The sequence below is a fragment of the Grampus griseus genome, assembly GCF_964374135.1.
Source record: "Grampus griseus genome assembly, chromosome: 18".
Taxonomy (NCBI): domain Eukaryota; kingdom Metazoa; phylum Chordata; class Mammalia; order Artiodactyla; family Delphinidae; genus Grampus; species Grampus griseus.
Genome location: NC_139012.1, coordinates 860150 through 878333, shown reverse-complemented (window position 1 = coordinate 878333; position 18184 = coordinate 860150). Strand labels below are relative to the sequence as shown.

The window sequence follows — 18184 nt, the reverse complement described above, 5'->3', positions numbered from 1 at the left end:
CTACCACCTCTGTCCCCAGGCCCCTTGTCCCCCCAGGTTCTGGTCCCACGTCAGACCAGGACAAGCAGAAGGGCGTCACGCCGGGACGTAAGAAACACGTCTGATAAAACTTAAGTTTCTTTCAATAACAAGATACTAAGATGCCTTTAAATGAACGGGTCGCAGTTCCCTGGCAGTCCAGTGGTTACAACTCCACACGGGTTGGATCCCTGGTTGGGGAGCTGAGATCCCGCACGCCGTGTGGCGTGGCAAGAAAAGGTAAATGAATGGGTAGTGTCATCACAGCACTTACTAAAAGAGAGGTTCTGGAACCCGACTCTGGCCGGCACAGTCCGAGAGGTCCTAAAGCAAAAGTCCTTTACGACCAGTGCAGTTGGCCGGGTTGCTAGGGTGCAGGCTCCCTCCCCGCGGGCAGCCCCTCAGACAGCCACCCACGTAGGGAGAAAGGCACCATGTGGCAGAAGCCGTCTATCGCTAGGCAGAGGTACCGTCTTCGGCTGGTCTCTTTTGCTGAATCTGAGGCAGCAGACACTGTCGTCGAGACGCTAAGAGCAATCCCACACTATCTGGCCGACGTCAGCGAGAGGAAGAGGTGAGGCGAGCCCACTGCATCGTTCCTGCAGTGTTTGCCAAGCCCCGGCCGTGTGCCACGAGTCGTGGGTATGGCTGTCCCCACAGAGCCTGGAGCTGGAGACATATGTAATATCCCACTTAAGCGTTTACTAAGGTAAAAGAACACATGTCACCAACATGGAAGGAGGTGATGCTGTCCAGCCCAGGAACTCCCGGCAGGCATGGGGAGGCCACGTGTGTTAAACCTCCCACATTTGGTTAACCCGCATGTCTTCACTGTATGTATAGTTTGCGTTTCAGTGGATCAGTTAGGTACGTAACTCCCGCCAGTTCAAGGAAATTCGTGTATTATGAGATCTGTGACCGCCCACGTGGAACAGGTGTAATTAGCAGATACTACGTGATACCTAGAAAGGAAAGTATGTGACCCAGGCCGTCCGTGTGGGACGTGATCCTGTAACAAGGCGGCACGGACACAGGTTGGGAGGGTCCCAAGTGTGGTGGCCACTCCCCTGACGTGGGACCAGGACCCTGACATCCAGGACCCTGACATCCAGGGCCTTGACATCCAGAACCCTGACATCCAGGGCCCTGACATCCAGGGCCCTGGCATCCAGGACCCTCGCATCCAGGACCCTGACATCCAGGACCCTGACATCCAGGACCCTGGCATCCAGGACCCTGACATCCAGGACCCTGACATCCAGGGCCGAGCGTCCGAGGACAGACCTGAGAGGCACCATGACACCAGGAAGAGAATTTTAGTGTTTCCAGAGTCCTCAGCACTTTCACAGCACGCACGACTTAAACGTGTATTATAGAAGGGAAACCTACAAGTGTTGGAAGAGCCTTTGTCACTGTTTTGGTATCTGTTGATAAACAACTCCACAGAACACCTTTTCTCTACATAACTTTAAACCTCAAGAATGAAACAGTGCCACACACCTCATGATTCTCACAGGCCCGTCCGAGTTCCATAACCTCTCTGAACAGAACTCTTACATGTCAGAACCCACGAGGCCTTGAACGACGTGTTACAATTGGTGAAGTTTCTATTAACGCCTCTTAGAACTCCAGTCTTACAGGTAGAGGACGGGGCAGCGGGGCCTGGGAGAGATCAGGTGACTTCCCTGGCCCTGCACCTTGTGACGGGCCGACCCGCCCAGACTGGGTCTCCAGGCCCCAGGCCTGAGTGGGTCACATTTTTGAGCGCCAAACCAACCACACATTTGAGGCACACTTTCTGGAAATCTGAGTGAATTCCCCTCTCCTGTGAAATCACCCCGATTTATCTGTCTCACGAACGGGGTTGCGGGCTGGGCAGCGAGCACGCCTGTGGCGTGAAGATCGTTCCCAGTACGAGGTGGGGTCCACACAGCGATTCTGGACAGCGTCCCCCCGACAGGGGGCACCAGGAGGCCGGGCAACGAGACGCGGACACACACGTCCACCTGCACGTGCCGTGGCTTCTGGTGTGGGGTTTTGGGACAACAATGTGTATTTTGCCTCCCAAGTGTGACAACCGTAGGAGGGCGGGTGGGTGAACAGTACTCATATTACAGACGGCTGAAAGGAGAGAACGCTGATGTTTAAATCTATAATTTATCATGAAAGAAATAATTTTTCATGGAAAAATGTCCTTTTAGATACTTTTTTTTTTTTGCGGTACGTGGGCCTCTCACTGTCGTGGCCTCTCCCGTCGCGGAGCGCAGGCTCCGGACGCGCAGGCTCAGCGGCCGTGGCTCATGGGCCCAGCCGCTCCGCGGCACGTGGGATCTTCCCGGACCGGGGCACGAACCCGTGTCCCCTGCATCGGCAGGCGGACTCTCAGCCACTGCGCCACCAGGGAAGCCCTTAACTACATTTTTTAAAAGCATACTTTATGACGCTTCTTAGGAAGCTCAGCTGACGTTATCATAAGTAAAGCAGACCCACTGACTTGCAGGCAATTTAAAAGAACACTTTTCTGGAATCACGATGACACCATCGCTGTGCAAACTGCAACGGTGCGTTAACCTGTAAAATGATTCCCAGATGAGCATCCAGAGAAAAGTGAAATGAAAATAGAGCTGATAAATCCAGACACTTGATGATTCAAAAAATATAAATCTTAACCCTGGCACCAAGTTCAAAACCGCCAGCATCCACGACACGCGTCCTCTTTGGGGCACGTTTCCAGCAGCCTGACTTGGAGTTTCTCGGGGCGGTTACGGACAAATCAGCAAGTGTGGTGAGCACAGCCTCGCTTTGGGTCATGATCAACAGCCACCCTGCAGCCTGCAGACAGGCCCCAGCTCCTCCGTAAACGCGGAAATCATGCGGAGGTCTCTTATGATTGGGTCTCTGGGCGCCCCAGCAGCGAGCTCAGAGGGTCTCCGTGCGGCGTCCACAGTCAGCGGCGTCTTCTCTAAGCAGCAGGAGAGGGTCTCCAGTCCCACGACTGGTCAGTATGACTTCCAAAATGGGCAACGGGCATGGCTGGCCAGTGTCTCCTGCAGGACAGCTCCCTTTTCACCTTAATCCATCTCGCTCTTCTGCCTAGAGAGGGCTGCCCTGACCACCCGTGACCACTGGCCGTGCACATTCTGCGAAGTCATCTACAAGAACAGGCCCCACTCCGGAAGGAGAGCAAATAGATTTTTTAAAAAAATCAACGACTTAGAGCAGTATTTTTACATTCAAAGTATTTTTTCACAATCCAACTTTTATATTTCAAGAACTCAAATGATTTTAACTTTCTATAGCCTGTGCGCCACTTAAAGAATCGGCTAAAGTGACCCTCTTCTGCTCTAGCCAGACCAGGGTTGGCAAGTGCTGGTGTGCTTGTGTGGAGCCGGCCCTGTGAGGACCGCCCACCCTCGACCCCGCCGGGAATGGGCACAGTCACCTCCTGGCCGGGCAGAGGGAGCCGACGGTGGGCGGGGCCGGGGGGTGGGCATCCTTCCCTAACGGAGCAGCGCCCACAGCTCAGCAGGCAGGCAAACGCTCCCCGAGCCCTGAAATGTTTGGGGTGGGGGCCGCAGCAGGCGTGGTCGTGCTCAGGTGAGCAAATGGAGGCTGCGGTCTTCCGTGAGCTTCGGCCGTGCGACGGAACAGCCGCTGCAGCCACACGCGGGGCAGCGGGCCCCAGTGACTGTCCTGCTTGAGGTCTGCCTCAGGGCCTCTGCACGTCCACTCTGAAATGGCTTAGCTCGGACAACTGTCTTCCTGACTTTACCTAAATATGAAGCTGTATTTCCTTTTGTGTGATTTGCAAGACATAATAAAGTGACTACTAGTCACTATGGTCACCACCCCCGTCTCCGGACGGGGTCGGGCCAGGAGTCAGCAGGTGCTGTCCGCCCCGGGGCCTGCGCTGCCATCACTGACCCGTGGTCCGGGGGCAGAGACGTGCGCACCCGCGTCAGTGCCTCTGGCCATCGCCTGAGTTCCGACTACTTCTCGTACCTTCTTCATCATAGCTGGACATGTCATCTGCAATCATATTTCCAAAATCTAGCAGAAGGTTCCAAGTGTTTCTTGGGATTGATCTTTTGCAATGCTCCTAATACACAAGAGAAAAAACCCACCAGACTTACGGTACAGACTTAGCTCTCAGGAGTTCTACTGGCCTGGCTATCTCAGAACAGAATTTGATAAGGAATAAGTACCGGAACAATATTGTCAAAAGTTAAAATAATAATAGCGCTTTGGGTAAACGCTGAGAGCTACATAATGCCAATGTGCAGATGTAGAAAGCAGACTTATTTAAACACAAATTAAAATAAAACTTTAAAAATACAAAAATTATAAACTTATTTCAAATCAAGAGGCAGCACTTTTAATCTCTTCACCTAAGCCCCAAACCAATTCAGAAACAGGGCAGGCACGTAGTATTTTGATACATTTATTTTCCTAAATACCAGGGAGTTCTTTGAAGTGGTATGGGACACTTTTCCGGAAATGCCTCGGTAGTTCCTCGGTACTTCAGGTGCAGCGAACATGTGCAGGATACCCGCCCGCAGCTCAAGGGGCAGCCCCGGCCCCGGCCCGGCCTCCCCTTTATCTCCCAGAGGCTCCCAGCTCATAAGGCAGCAGGTGCCGCTGTGGGCCCGTCTGCACACGTCACAGGCACACGGTTCACAGACGGCTCGCCAGCTCGTCTCACACCTCAGAACACGCGCGTGACCAGCACAGTGTGCTCTTCTGCACCTGCCGTCCCACGTGAGCCCTGTGTCCCTCTGCCGCGTGGCGTTCTGGGGTCCTTCCCAGGCTGCTCCAGGAGGGCTTTCCCACACAGCCCCCACCCCGCCACCCGGTGGAAGGGCTGCTCCTCGCACGCAGGGGGGCCTGAGCAGGACAGCACGGCCACCGCCCGAGGTCAGGGCGGCCCGCACCCTGCACGCTCCCCGCAGCCGCAGCCGAGACCCTGGCCCGAAGGACCCGCCCCCCCGGGGCCAGCTGAGCCCCCACTCCTCCCGAGCGATGCACAGGACATCCGGGGTGGCCCCAGCCTGTGAACACAGCTGGTGGGGGAGCCCGCTGGTGGGCAGTCCAGAGGACGCGGCCTCGGAGCAGCCGGGGCAGAGCCCCTGGGCGCCGCTTTCAGCTGGTGGCAGAGCGTGGCCGCGGGTCTGCTGCTTGGTGACTTCTGCGCGAGGCCCTGGCCCCACAGTGCCCGCGGTCAGGCCCTCAGTTAGTACGGAGGCCACCGCACCCACTGAGCCCTCCCGCGGGGCCCCGGCAAGCAGGAAGCCACTTACCAACAAAAGGATGTTCCAAAGATCTAAAAACTTAAGCCTTCCGGAGAATACCAAATTCCAATACGCGACGGCCATTTCTAAGTCTGGCGAAAAAAGGGAAAGAGCAGTTAGTGAATCCCAGTTTCTTTTTCCGCTGCACAGTGACCACTTCTCAGCGCGCTGGTGTTCACTTACTCAGTAACCATCAGCAACCTCACCTAGAAGTGACACGACGGCTAATGCGTTCAGAAGTGTTCCTGAAGTTGTGTGTAATCTAATTTTGTAACTCCGGGGAAATGTCTTTTAAAAAGGACTTGTTGCGAATTCCCTGGCGGTCCAGTGGTTAGGACTTGACACTTTCACTGCGGTGGCCCAGGTTCAATCCCTGATCAGGGAGCTAAGATCCCACAAGCCACGCAGCACAGCCAAAAAAAAAAAAAAGGGTTTGTGTACTATGTTATTTGGACATGTAAATAAGTATCCCCTAATTAAACCATTTCAAAGACTCTCATTTTCTTATGTATTGGGCTTTCTTGAAAGCTGAACCGACCTGGATACTATTAACACATATCATTTATTTTTAAAAATAGCCCAATGCACTTTCTAAGTGATGAACTACAAGTTAAAAACTCATTTAGAAAGGAAGGGACACAGTGCTTTCCAAATAGACCTGCCTTGCCACTTAAGAACTAAAACAGAATCTGATTCAAAAGTCGATCATATAAGTACTATAAAGACTTGGAACTTTTGGGACTTCCCTGGTGGCGCAGTGGTTAAGAATCTGCCTGCCAATGCAGGGGACACGGGTTCGAGCCCTGGTCCGGGAAGATCCCACGTGCCTTGGACCAACTAAGCCCGTGCACCACAACTACTGAGCCTGTGCTCTAGAGTCCACGAGCCACAACTACCAAGCCCACATGTCACAACTACTGAAGCCTGCATTCCTGGAGCCCGTGCTCCACAACAAGAGAAGCCACCTGATGAGAAGCCCACGCACCACAATGAAGAGTAGCCCCCACTCGCCACAACTAGAGAAAGCCCGTGCGCAGCAATGAAGACCCAACGCAGCCAAAAGTAAATAAATAAATTTATTTAAAAAACCCAACAAGCTTAAAAAAAAAAGACTTGGAATTTAAAGTCAAGACAATTAAGCACGTTTATTTGGTCACTAGTCAAAGTCAACGTCCTCAGTTTTCATTTTTCCTTGGCTGGAAGGTAGCGATGATCTCACAACTTCTATACAGACCGACGCTGTGGGGCTCGATCATAAGATGGTGTCTTAATGCCACATGAACGCGACGCTGTGGGGCTCGATCATAAGATGGTGTCTTAATGCCACACGAACGCCGTTTCAGGGCTGCAGTAGAGGATGCTCCCCGACCCACCGTGCTTGGAATACAGACTCATTCTCTGCTCACTGCAAGGTTAGTACTGATTTCTTTCTATATGATTGATACACAAGTACGTCAAGGGGCTGAGAAGGTTACTTCCTAAAGCTGACAGCATTTAACCATGTCGGCGAGCACTCATCACTGTCGGATGACCAAACAGTCATACTGCAATAATGCTTACGGGTGCACACCAGTTAGATTAATGTGAAAAGCTGATGAGTAAACATTTAAGGTAACAAATTCCTTTAAATGCAAAATACTCAGCTAATCACTTTTCAGATTTTTACCTAAATCTGGTTTGGTCCCACCTGGACAAAAAACTATTAAAGCTGGAGCTCTGATCTGAGCTTTCCAGGGTCAATCATTAACACTGGATGAGCAAAGGAATCTATGAGTAGCAGCCAACTTTAAATAAAATGCCTCTGTTCCCTGTGTGTTTAAAGTGCACGAGATGTTCTCAGTCTGAAATAACCTGGAGTCTTAATCAGAAAGAAAGCAATGGTCAGGAAATTGCAGGAGCTGGTAGAAGGGAAGGCTGGCTGGACCTTACCTACGGGGCCCTCGGCATTTACGCCTAGATGATTAGTCCCGTCCTGCTAAGTCTGCATCCTTATCACTTAGGAAATCTATACTCAACGCATCTTAATGATGAAAAGTGTCACACTGAGAAATGGAGGTAAACCTGGGGAAGAAAGAAAAATAAGATTTTTGGCAGATATTAAATCTAGTTACTTTTAGGTTCGTTTGGTCCTAGAAACCCTTCTTATAAAGTTCCCGATTTGTATGTTTGCAAACCACACAACTAAAGTCGAAGTGTGCATTTTCAGAGACCTAGCATCACTTACATCAACACGCCGAGTGCTGCCCTGGTGGACTTGGCCATTTGCAGAATAACAACAACAAAACTCAAAATTACAGAACTTGACAGCTGAAATCAAGAATAAAAGCTACTCCAGTGACCATAAAAGGAACCTTCACAGCACCTATATTCTTTCCAATAACCTCTTAAAATCCTACCTCCCGAGTAAGAAAATGTTTAGAAGGTACTCCCTTTAGAATTAGATCATAAAGATGTTCCTTCTGTCAAAAAAGGGTCTTTGGGCCAATGTAAAAATTAGCTAATAATCATGAAACTTTACTTCCTCAAAAATTATGATTTTTCAAAGTCCACTGATTCCAGACTCTAGCCAGTATAAAACCATGCTAAGCTTCTTACCTCAAAACACGGAGTCAAGGAGCCTTAATTATCTCCTCTTTTAGCCTATCAGTTAAGCACAGGCTAAGGAATCATCACACACAAAACCATACAGCACATGCACATCTTAACACACACATAAGCAGACACAGGAACCTGAAGGAAAGGAAGGGTTCATCTGTGGGTTTTTTTTTGATTACCCCTTTCCACTGCTGTCCATGCTTTTCCTAGGAATTATAGGAACACTTGTATCAATCTCTTTAATTTATATTTAACCCTTCAGAGGACAGACCATGTAATATACTTTGGAAATTGTAAAATCAATTGTTCCATTTGGGGTCCGCAGCCATAAAATTCCTCATCTTGCTTTATTTTTGTTAAAAAAGCCCTTAGAAAACCTTATAAAATAAAATGTATGTGAAATGTTCAGGTATCCAACCATTTTATATTCCTTCAGTTAGTCTCACGAAGCAAAGAAATAAAATCAGTAACTGCTCTAATTCTCCAGTGAATGATTTTTTAAAATAAATTTATTTATTTATTTATTTTTGGCTGCGTTGGGTCTTCATTGCTGCATGCGGGCTTTTCTCTAGTTGCAGTGAGTGGGGACTAATCTTTGCTGCGGTGCATGGGCTTCTCATTGCGGTGGCTTTTCTTGCTGCGGAGCGTGGGCTCTAGGCACGCGGGCTTCAGTAGTTGTGGCTCGCGGGCTCTAGAGCGCGGGCTTGGTAGATGTGGCGCACGGGCTTAGTTGCTCCATGGCATGTGGGATCTTCCTGGACCAGGGCTCGAACCCGTGTCCTCTAGCTTTGGCAGGAGGATTCTTAACCAGTGCGCCACCAGGGAAGTCCCTAGTGAATGATTTTTTATAAACATGTTATTTAAGTGTCTATAGGCATAAAAATAAATAAGACAATGATTTTTTTCTCAGTAAAGGAATTACAGGATAAACTATAAATTTCACCTTTTGTGCTGCCTCATGCTACGGCAGATCTATTTAAAATAGAGGCTAAACGTACTAGGCTCCGTATTGCCAAAGTGTTTCAAAATGCTCCGTGCCCTCATACTGAATTTCTTTGAAATTATTCATGCAGAAAGAAAGTAAACTTTTAAACTTCCAATTAGGTAATGAATCGAGACTGTCAGGCAGCACCCCACCGTATTCATATTTTATAACTTCTATGCGCTGCTGACGGTAAATGTTTGGGCTGTTCCTTGTTTTCTGGTCACAAAGAACGTTGTTAAATGGTTTCTGGACATGTATCCCGGCACACAAGTGAATGTGTTGCGGCAGACACCCACCCACGATTTCATGAGTCTTGTTAAACAGTTCTCCAAGCTGACTGCCCACCAGCGCCGTCCTGGAGCTGTCCTGGAAGAGTGAGCTGTGTATTCTCATGTGCACACTGCCATGAATGAGGCTGAGCGCCTGCCTGTATTTTCACTGGCCATATGGAATGCACCTTTCGTGAAGGCCTTGGTCAGGTCTCTTGCCCATTCGCAGTTAGGTTATCTTTTTCTTGTTGTTCTGTGGGAATTCTCTATGTATCAGGGACACAGGCCTTTGTCAGTTGAGTATCTCATGGCTCCCACCCCTCACGTGGAAGCCTCTTCGCTTCTTGATGCTGTTTCTTGGTCAGAAGTTCTTATTTTAGCGTAGCACACTCTACAGTCTTCTCTACAGTGATTTTTCATGCGTTTTACAACCTGTCCTACTGCGTGGCCATAAGGATATTCTCCTCCATTATTTTCTAAAGGTTTCTGCCTTCGGCCTTTCACACTGAGATCTACAACCCACCTGAACTGACTTTCATGTACGGTGTGAGGTAGAGATCAAGATGCATTTTTTTCCATACGACCAGACCATTCTCCCAGGACCACCTGCTGAAAAGCTGTCCCTTCTCCGCTTCTCCAAAGGGCCACCTTTCCCATAAATCAAGTGTTCCTGTAAACACGGATGTTTCTGGGCTCTCCATTCTGCTCCACTGGCCTATTCATCTAATCTGGCCCCCAATGTCATGTACTCTTAATTACTGTAGCTTGAAAAGTCCCATGTTATGCTCTGAGATAATATCCACCCCCTCACTTTTCTGTTACTGTGATCAATTACATTGATCTACTTTGTAATGTTAAAAAAATCTCGCATTCCTGGACTACAACAAACGTTGTCATGACAAATTAGCCTGGTGTTTTGGTTGATTTGTTTTGGGGGCTTAATTTATTTTGCTGAAAATTTGTTTAGGATTTTTGGATCTTATGTTCATCATAAGCATCTTTTGATTCTTATGACTGGGAGTGGCCTCTAATTTTCCATTCTCAAAATGTCCTCTCTAGGCCTTATTATCTAGGTTGTGCTGGCCTCAAAACATATTGCGGAGTGTTTCTTCCTGTACTAGTCTCTGGAAGAGGTGGTGTGAAATTGGTGCTATTCTCTTTATTAAAAGCTTGGTAGAATGTGCCAGTGAACCAATTCTGGCCAAGAGTTTTCTCTTTGAAAAGATTTTAAATTATGGGTTTAGACTCTGTAAGAGTTATGGAACTATTTCTTCATGTGTCCATTTCAGTAAGTTGTCATTTTTAAAAGAACATCTCTATTTCATTCAGGTTTTCAAATTTACTAACATAAAGTTGTTCATAATACTCTCATCCTTTAATCTGTAGGATCTATAGTGATGTCCCCCTTTCATTCTATATTGGTTATTTGTTATTCATTACTTTATAAGTGTTCACATAACAAGCTTTTGGCTTTACAAATCCTTTCTACTTACAACTTTTAAAAAATTTCATGAAATGACTGCCTGTTTAAAAGAATTAATTCCTTCTGTCAACACTCTAACTTCCTGCTCTTTTCTCTACTTGTTAAGATGGATGCTTTCCTTACTGATTTTCAACTTTTCTTTCTAAAATATGCATTTAAGAAGCTGAATCCTGCAAGTTTTCATATGCAGTGTTTTATCGTTCAAAATACTTTCTAATTTCCACTGTAACTTTTCTCAACCCAAGGGTTATTCAGAGGTGTAATATCCACACTTATTTCAATCTATCTTTTTGTTGTATTCCTCGTTTAATTCTATTGTGGTCAGAAAACGTGCTCTGTATCATTTCAAGTCTTTGAAGTTTGTTCAGCTTACTTTACGGCCCAGTTTATGGTCAATGTTTATAAATGTTCTATGTCGTTTTGAAAAGAATATGTATGCTTCAACATCAAGGGCAAAGTTCTATCTCCTTTTCCAAATCTTCTATTTCCTTACTGATTTTTCATCTACTTATTCTACCAGTTGGTAAGATGTGAGAATTCCCCACTTTGCTTGTAGTTTGTCTCTTTCTCTTTAGAGTGTTAACTTCTGCTTTAAATAAACTATTACCCTCTTGGTGAAATAAAACTTTTATCATTAAGAAATGTCCTTCAGATTCCCCCTCCCTCCCTCCCTTCCTCTCCTGCTTCTCCTTCTTTCCTCCATCCCTCCCTCCCTCCCTCCTTCCTTCTTTCCCTCCCTCCTCGCTTCCTTCCCTCCTTCCCTCCTGTCCTTCCTCCTTCCTTCCTTCCTTCCCCCTCTCCTCTGCTCTTTAATTCATTAACACATAACTTTCCCCTCCTTGTTGTCTCCTCCATGTATATACTGGTTGGTTCCTCTTTGTCAAAATGTCTCTAGTTGAGACATGATGTGAGGTCTTCTGGAAATGTGATACCCGTTGCTAAATACCATCCTGCTCTGCCTGCCTTGGGCTGGAGTTGGGGGAACTGAGAACTCAGGGGATGTGCATCCACAGCTGAAAATGACCAGGAACACAGAATTCCAGGGCCTTAAGAAGGTGGAAGCAGACGCACCCTGGAATAGAAGATTAATGTGCATAAAACCATGGAGATGATGCTGACCAGACCATTGCAGGACCAGTTTGAGATGATTATTGGAGCTGACTGTGCTGTTCTGCATGTAGCCCCCCCTCCCAGCCTGTATACACCTGAGACTCCCTTTTAAAATCTTTGTTCCCTAACCAGCAACTTGGAGATGGTCTGAGGACACTAGTCCACCATCTTCCCAGGTTGCTGGCTTCCTGAATAAAGCACCTTTTATTTTTTCAAAAAAAAAGAAAAAAAAAAAAGAAAAGGATATGCCCTTCATTATCTCTAGAATTACTATTTGCTTCAAAGTTTGTTTTAATATTAACAGCCACGTCAGCCTTTTTTTGGTTAACGTTTGCATAATGTATCAGCTTCTGTCCTTCAAATTGTTCTGTGCCCTTATGTCTTAGTTGTATCTACTGTAGACAGTACACATGGTAGTTGACTTTTTTAAAAAAAATTTTTAATTTTATTTATTTATTTTTGGCTGCGTTGGGTTTTCGTTGCTGCGCACGGGCTTTCTCTAGTTGCAGCAAGCAGGGGCTACTATTCGTTTCGGTGCGCGGGCTTCTCATTGCGGTGGCTTCTATTGTTGCAGAGCACGGGCTCTAGGCATGTGGGCTTCAGTATTTGTGGCATGTGGGCTTCAGTAGTTGTGGCTCGCGGGTTCTAGAGCGCAGGCTCAGTAGTTGTGGCGCATGGGCTTAGTTGCTCCGAGGCATGTGGGATCTTCCCGGACCAGGGCTCAAACCCATGTCCCCTGCATTGGCAGGCGGATTCTTATCCACTGCACCACCAGGGAAGCCCCACGGTAGTTGATCTTAAACAATCCATCTAACATTTAAGTCACTTACACTTAATATAGTTATGTAAGTGCTGACATTTTCAGGCTTAAATCCTCCATTTTATCATGTGCTATTTGTCCTGCCATAAACTAATTTTCCTTGTGTGCTTTTTTTTTCTTGGATTCTTTGGGATTGAATTTTAAAATAACTTTACTCCTTGCTCTCTTATTTAGGAATTATATATAAATTATAATTCTCCTACTGTTTTTATAGTCATTATAATATATACAAAGAGCGAACAAATATTTTCCCACTGTTTTACCCTTTTCATTTTCCTAAAAGCATCTTTTGATAAGCAGAAGTTTTTAACTTTGATGGAGTCCGGTTTATCAATTTTTTCCTTATGGCTAGTGCATTTTATGTCTTCCCTGAAAAAGTGTTGCTTAACCCAAGGTTACAAAGATAGTCTCTTAATGTCTAAAACTTTATGGTTGTCAGTATCTTGTACAGGTCTACAATCTAGCCCCAATTAATTTTTATATATGATATGAAAGAGGGACCGAGGTTAAATTTTTTCACCTTTACCCAGCTGTTTTGGCATCATTTGTTGACAAGGCTCTTTTTTCCCCCATTGAAATAATAAAAGCTGACTAACAATCTTGCAGTAGATGAACAAAGTAGTAAGACTTCACTAATTCATTTCAAGACTTACTCTAAGGCTACAGCAGTTAAGAATGCGTGGTGTTGGGTTAAAGACAGATAAAAAGACCCACGGAATACAAGAGAGAAGATCCACACAGACAGTGTTTTGTCTTTAAAAAGATGTCAAGGTATTTCATAAAGTTTATTCAGTTTACCTAAGAATCCTGCAGCCCCAAGAAAGGATGTAGAATTACCTGTTAAAGGCAGGTGTTCTCACCAGTCAGGAGTTAGCAGGCAGGACGACATGTGGAGAAATCACGGCAGAGCAGACACGAAAGTCAAAGCGTTTCTAGAGGTTAGTGCTGTTCAGACTAGAAGCAAAGTCCTTCACATCTCTAAAAACAAGGCTATCTCCACAATACAGCTCACTAATACATTCATAATACTTGTAATATTTTGAAAAATAGTTTCACCTTTAACTGCTCCTTGCGGTGTAGAGAGCGAGCAGTCCACCAACCATCATTAACTTGTAAGCTAAAGTTATGTTCTGTATACTCCAGGTAAGAGGGCGTGAGATGATCTAAAACATTTTGGGAAGATTCACTCTCAAAATCTTTAAAATATACTTTTTAATTTATGATACTTTATAGGATAATAGGAATTTAAAAATTTTACTTGTGGGCTTCCCTGGTGGCGCAGTGGTTGAGAGTCCGCCTGCCGACGCAGGGGACACGGGTTCGTGCCCCGGTCCGGGAAGATCCCACATGCCGCGGAGCGGCTGGGCCCGTGAGCCATGGCCGCTGGGCCTGCACGTCCGGAGCCTGTGCTCCGCAACGGGAGAGGCCACAGCAGTGAGAGGCCAGCCTACTGCCAAAAAAAAAAAAATTTTTACTTGTACAGCATATTTCTAGACAACGTCTAAGAAATGCCATCAACTGTCTCTATAAGAAGCACTTGTTTCCAAAATGTCCCATTTTGGGGAGACTTTAACAGGCGGGACAACCTGTAGTCCAATGCCAATGGAACGCTTCTTTAAGAGGTCTTTCCTATTCTAAAACTACTGGTAACTCATCTAGGCTTTCCTAGGTGAAAAGAACGCAGAACACATACGCTGTTACAAATTGTTACAATGACACCTTTCGTTTGGTTGGCTTTATTCAATACCAGGAATGTGGTGAGATATTAGAAATAAAGTCTCATAGAGTTTAACGTCACAACAGACACATGGGTTTAGTGAAAACAAGCACGCTGTCAGCACAGCCTCAGAACATGTTTACTTAAGGCTTTTGAGCTCCTTCCGGAGCTAAAAATAAGTGAGTTTAGGTTGCCAACACTGAGCTATCAGAGTAGCAGCAAGTCAGTTTTTACACACCTCCTGAAACAGTAATAAGCTCAGTGATTAGAAGAAGTTTATGTACTTTCATTTACCTCTCAGACTCATCCAGCAAGTCAGAAACACGTTACGGTATGGATGAAGCTTTTATCCCAACCCTGTAGGTAGAACAGGGAGGTGTTACAAGCAAAAAGACAGAATGACATTTTATTAATGCTTAATACAGCAACACAACAAATTATACATGGAGCACACAGTATTATGAGATAAATTAAATGGCTGAAAACAAACCAGCAAAAACACCTGGATGTCTACCGTCAATTCAAAACTGGAAGGAAAAAAATTAAAAGGAGAAAGTGTTGCAAAAGAAATTAATCTGAATAAAAACACTGAACAAAACTTTAGCTGGAATTTAAAAGAAAACCAAAGGTTTAACAGTACAAATGCATCAGAAAATTGTAAACTATTCAAGGGACATAAATTGATACGAAGTTTACAGGTTGCTGAAACATGATTAATGTTGAAAGAACTTTCCTTTCTGAAAAAGTTTAAACTGAGACCAATTTACTTACCCAAGCTCTGTCATGCCATCTACAAATTCTTTTTGCTAAATTCACATAGAGTCGCGGCCCTGAATTTCCACACTATACCCAAAACAGTGATACTAGGCTTAAATCTAGGCTTAAATCATCACAAAACTTCTGAATTCCATCAATTCCAATTTTATTTTCATCTTGTGGGTCTGTAGTTAAAGTTAAGGGGAAAAGAAGTTAAAAATTTGGATATTTTGAAAAGCATTACTAAAATGGGTGGTAAGAATCATACCTCTACTACATAGTTTTGGCAAGTGTGTTTCAAATACATCTATCAATGCACTGCAATTTTCTACCATATGTGAAAGAAATAGCAATAAATAATGATTTATCCAGAAAATACTCTTTATTTTTAAAATCTAGGTTCCTGGGTTTTTAGGGGGGGGAAAATCATTGAAACTTCTTTGAAGACTTCATCATTAAGAAAAAATTAATTAATCTCCCTAAAGTAAAATAAAATTTCAAGTTTACAGAATTTTACCTTGCCCAAAGGCAAACTGCGACGAAAAACACTGTAAAGCATTCAAAATATTTTGTTTTTATCACCACCTTGTCAAAGCAAAAGAAAGATGATTTTCTTTTAAAAGTGATTTCATTTGCTACAGTGCTAATACTACTGCACAATACTCATTCTTCAGTTGTTTAGTTTATGCATCCACGTTTAACAGCTTAGAAATTCAGGCTCCCCCCGCCCCCCCATCCCCCCCCCGGCAATTTCTAGTTTAGACATAAAATTAAGGAACTTAGCATTTCTCCATGGGAAAATCAAACCGTGAAATCCATCAAAAGAATCAGCAAGGCCTCACCAAGCGAGGTCCTGTGACCTCAGCCTGTGTCTCCTGACCGGCATCACAATGACAGACCACCTGCTGCCGTAGAAGGTGGGAGAAGCAGGCCCGCGGCACCTTCCCGCAAAGGAAGGTTAAGTGCAACAAACTCTTCTTCCATCACACGAGATCGAACTCTTAAGTGCTCAACGCCACGTTTATATATACATATGTTGTTACCAAAGAAGAACTGCTGACCTACCTTAAATGAGCAAAATCACAGACCCTTCCAACTCTACGCTCCTGTGTCCGTGAGAACCTGCCGCCGTGGGCTCATAGGACAGAGGTTCCCACACACCTCCTGACTCAAGCCTGCGCTCCTAACACAACAGACCTTCAGGATAACAGAAAAATGGGTCTACGATGCCCTCACCTAATAACCGTCCTGATAAACTTCACATATAATAATTTAGAATGCTTTAAAGTAGTCTGGAAGCACTCATTCATTTGTATCCATCGTGTAACAACAGTTGTTCTATTTGTCAATTGGCTTTGAACTATACATCTATGTTTAGGGGCCAGAATGACTGTACCATATGTCTACTTTAAATGACTAGAATTGCATGAATAAAATTAAATGATGAGGGATGAAGCTTAAAGACTAAAGATAATTTTCACATAAAAATATTTTTCCAAAGGCAGCTGCACATATCTGAATAACTTTTAGAATCTGCATAGCATATGACTTACAAAATTAGCTCAGTAATTAACTTAGCCAAAAAAATTTAAAGCACACTGAAAACAATGTTCATTTTTGGAGAACTACAACAAGTACAAATCTGTTTTTTAAACCACAGAACATGTTTCTGAACCAAGATTTTTTTTTTTAATGGAATGCAATTTTCAATTGATTTTTTGGATCTAGATAGACAGATTATACACAGTATTTTCAAAAGTGAAAAATGAAAATAATAAATAAACAAGAACTTAAAGCCAAGGGAGTTAGTTACTCTGTTTGTGTTAATACTTGTTTAAATGAGGGATTTTATTTTTTAAGTTTTGGAAAGATAAGATTAACCTTAGAAACTGCTAGAAAAAAAAAAAATCAGCTCTTGAATCGTTGCCGCCTCTCCCATTACAGCACAGACCTGACATTTGATGTGGAATCCAGAGCCTGCTGAGCAGCCTGGATCTGCACAGACTCATCACGCAGACTTATTTTTGCCGCATGACTGCATTTTGATAGGGAAAGCTCCATTCTAAGTGCCAATTTCAATGAAAATAACAACTGTCCCCAGCTGACAACACACAGGTTTTTTTGCCAAGAGTTTTTCCAGAAGCTTCTGCAGCTGGAGCTGTTCCAGGGCTCCAACACCAGCACACGGTGTTAAGGGCAGGATACCTGTACCCTCGCGTCAGAATTACTCTTACGAGTCGGTATCGTTCTGGAATGGCCTTCTCACCACGTATCCCTGCCTACGTGCAAGTGCTGGGGAGAAGTACTGTCTTAACGAGTGTAGCCACCTGGCCTGGACACCAAGCCTCCGAGCAGTGACTGTGCGCAGCCGACCGTGGGCACACGAGCCTCCGCCCAGGCCGCGTGCAGGAGGGCTCGCTGCTCATCAGTCCTCAGACTTTTGTGCAGCTGAACATCTGCATGGGAAGGGAATGCACGTCGGGGGCCCTGGGACGCAGCACGGAGACTCCAGCACAGTCACCCTGCTCCCTGGAGACGCACGCACTCGCCACTGCGCCCCTCCCTTTGTACCAGTTATACAGCGGCTCCAGCGTCTTCCTGTCCACGGAGGTTCGCATGGAGTCCTTGTGGAACGAGGCCAGGTTCTGGAAGAAGCTGTCTGTGGCGCGTCCAGTTTCCACTCACTTTGGGCTGAGCGCCGGATGGCAGGTCTCTCACCAGCCTGAGTGCCGCGAGCTGGAGGACCTCGTCCTTCTGAGATGATTTAAGCTTATGCTGTGGGAAGCAAAAGAAGCAGGAAAGCCAATGAGGCCAGTCCAGAGAGCTGTTTCAGCTCTATCACTAACTCCTATATTGTAACTGGACTTAACTTTTCCTTTGGTGACCGGACTTCACTTCAGAATTACAGGAAGACAAAGCCTTGTTTTTCATCAGTTAAAAAGACTGCACAGCCTTCTGAAAATTCAAACGACAGCATCTACACAGTAACAAATATACAAAGTCTCATCTCCCCCGAATTAGAAGAATCAATGTTTTATACAAAATACATTTTGATCTCTATCTGGTTCACTTTGCAAGAAGTAGGATGTTAATTTTTTTCTAAGTCTCAGTGAAATTCCTCTTTATAACACATATGTACCCTC

At 45.3% G+C, this 18184-nt stretch overlaps 1 protein-coding gene across 1 annotated transcript; it reads right to left on the bottom strand.

Moving 5' to 3' along the window:
• Positions 1-103: 103 nt before the first annotated feature.
• DCUN1D2 (defective in cullin neddylation 1 domain containing 2) lies at positions 104-17810 on the bottom strand (the record flags this gene model as incomplete). The annotated part of the gene is given in 10 exon segments (XM_082675349.1): positions 104-4117; positions 5316-5398; positions 14580-14628; positions 14776-14812; positions 15057-15090; positions 15093-15156; positions 15159-15226; positions 17488-17709; positions 17712-17771; positions 17774-17810. Coding segments are annotated over 10 exon segments (795 nt in total), but the record flags the coding sequence as incomplete, so codon positions are not given.
• Between the last annotated feature and the right edge of the window lie 374 nt (positions 17811-18184).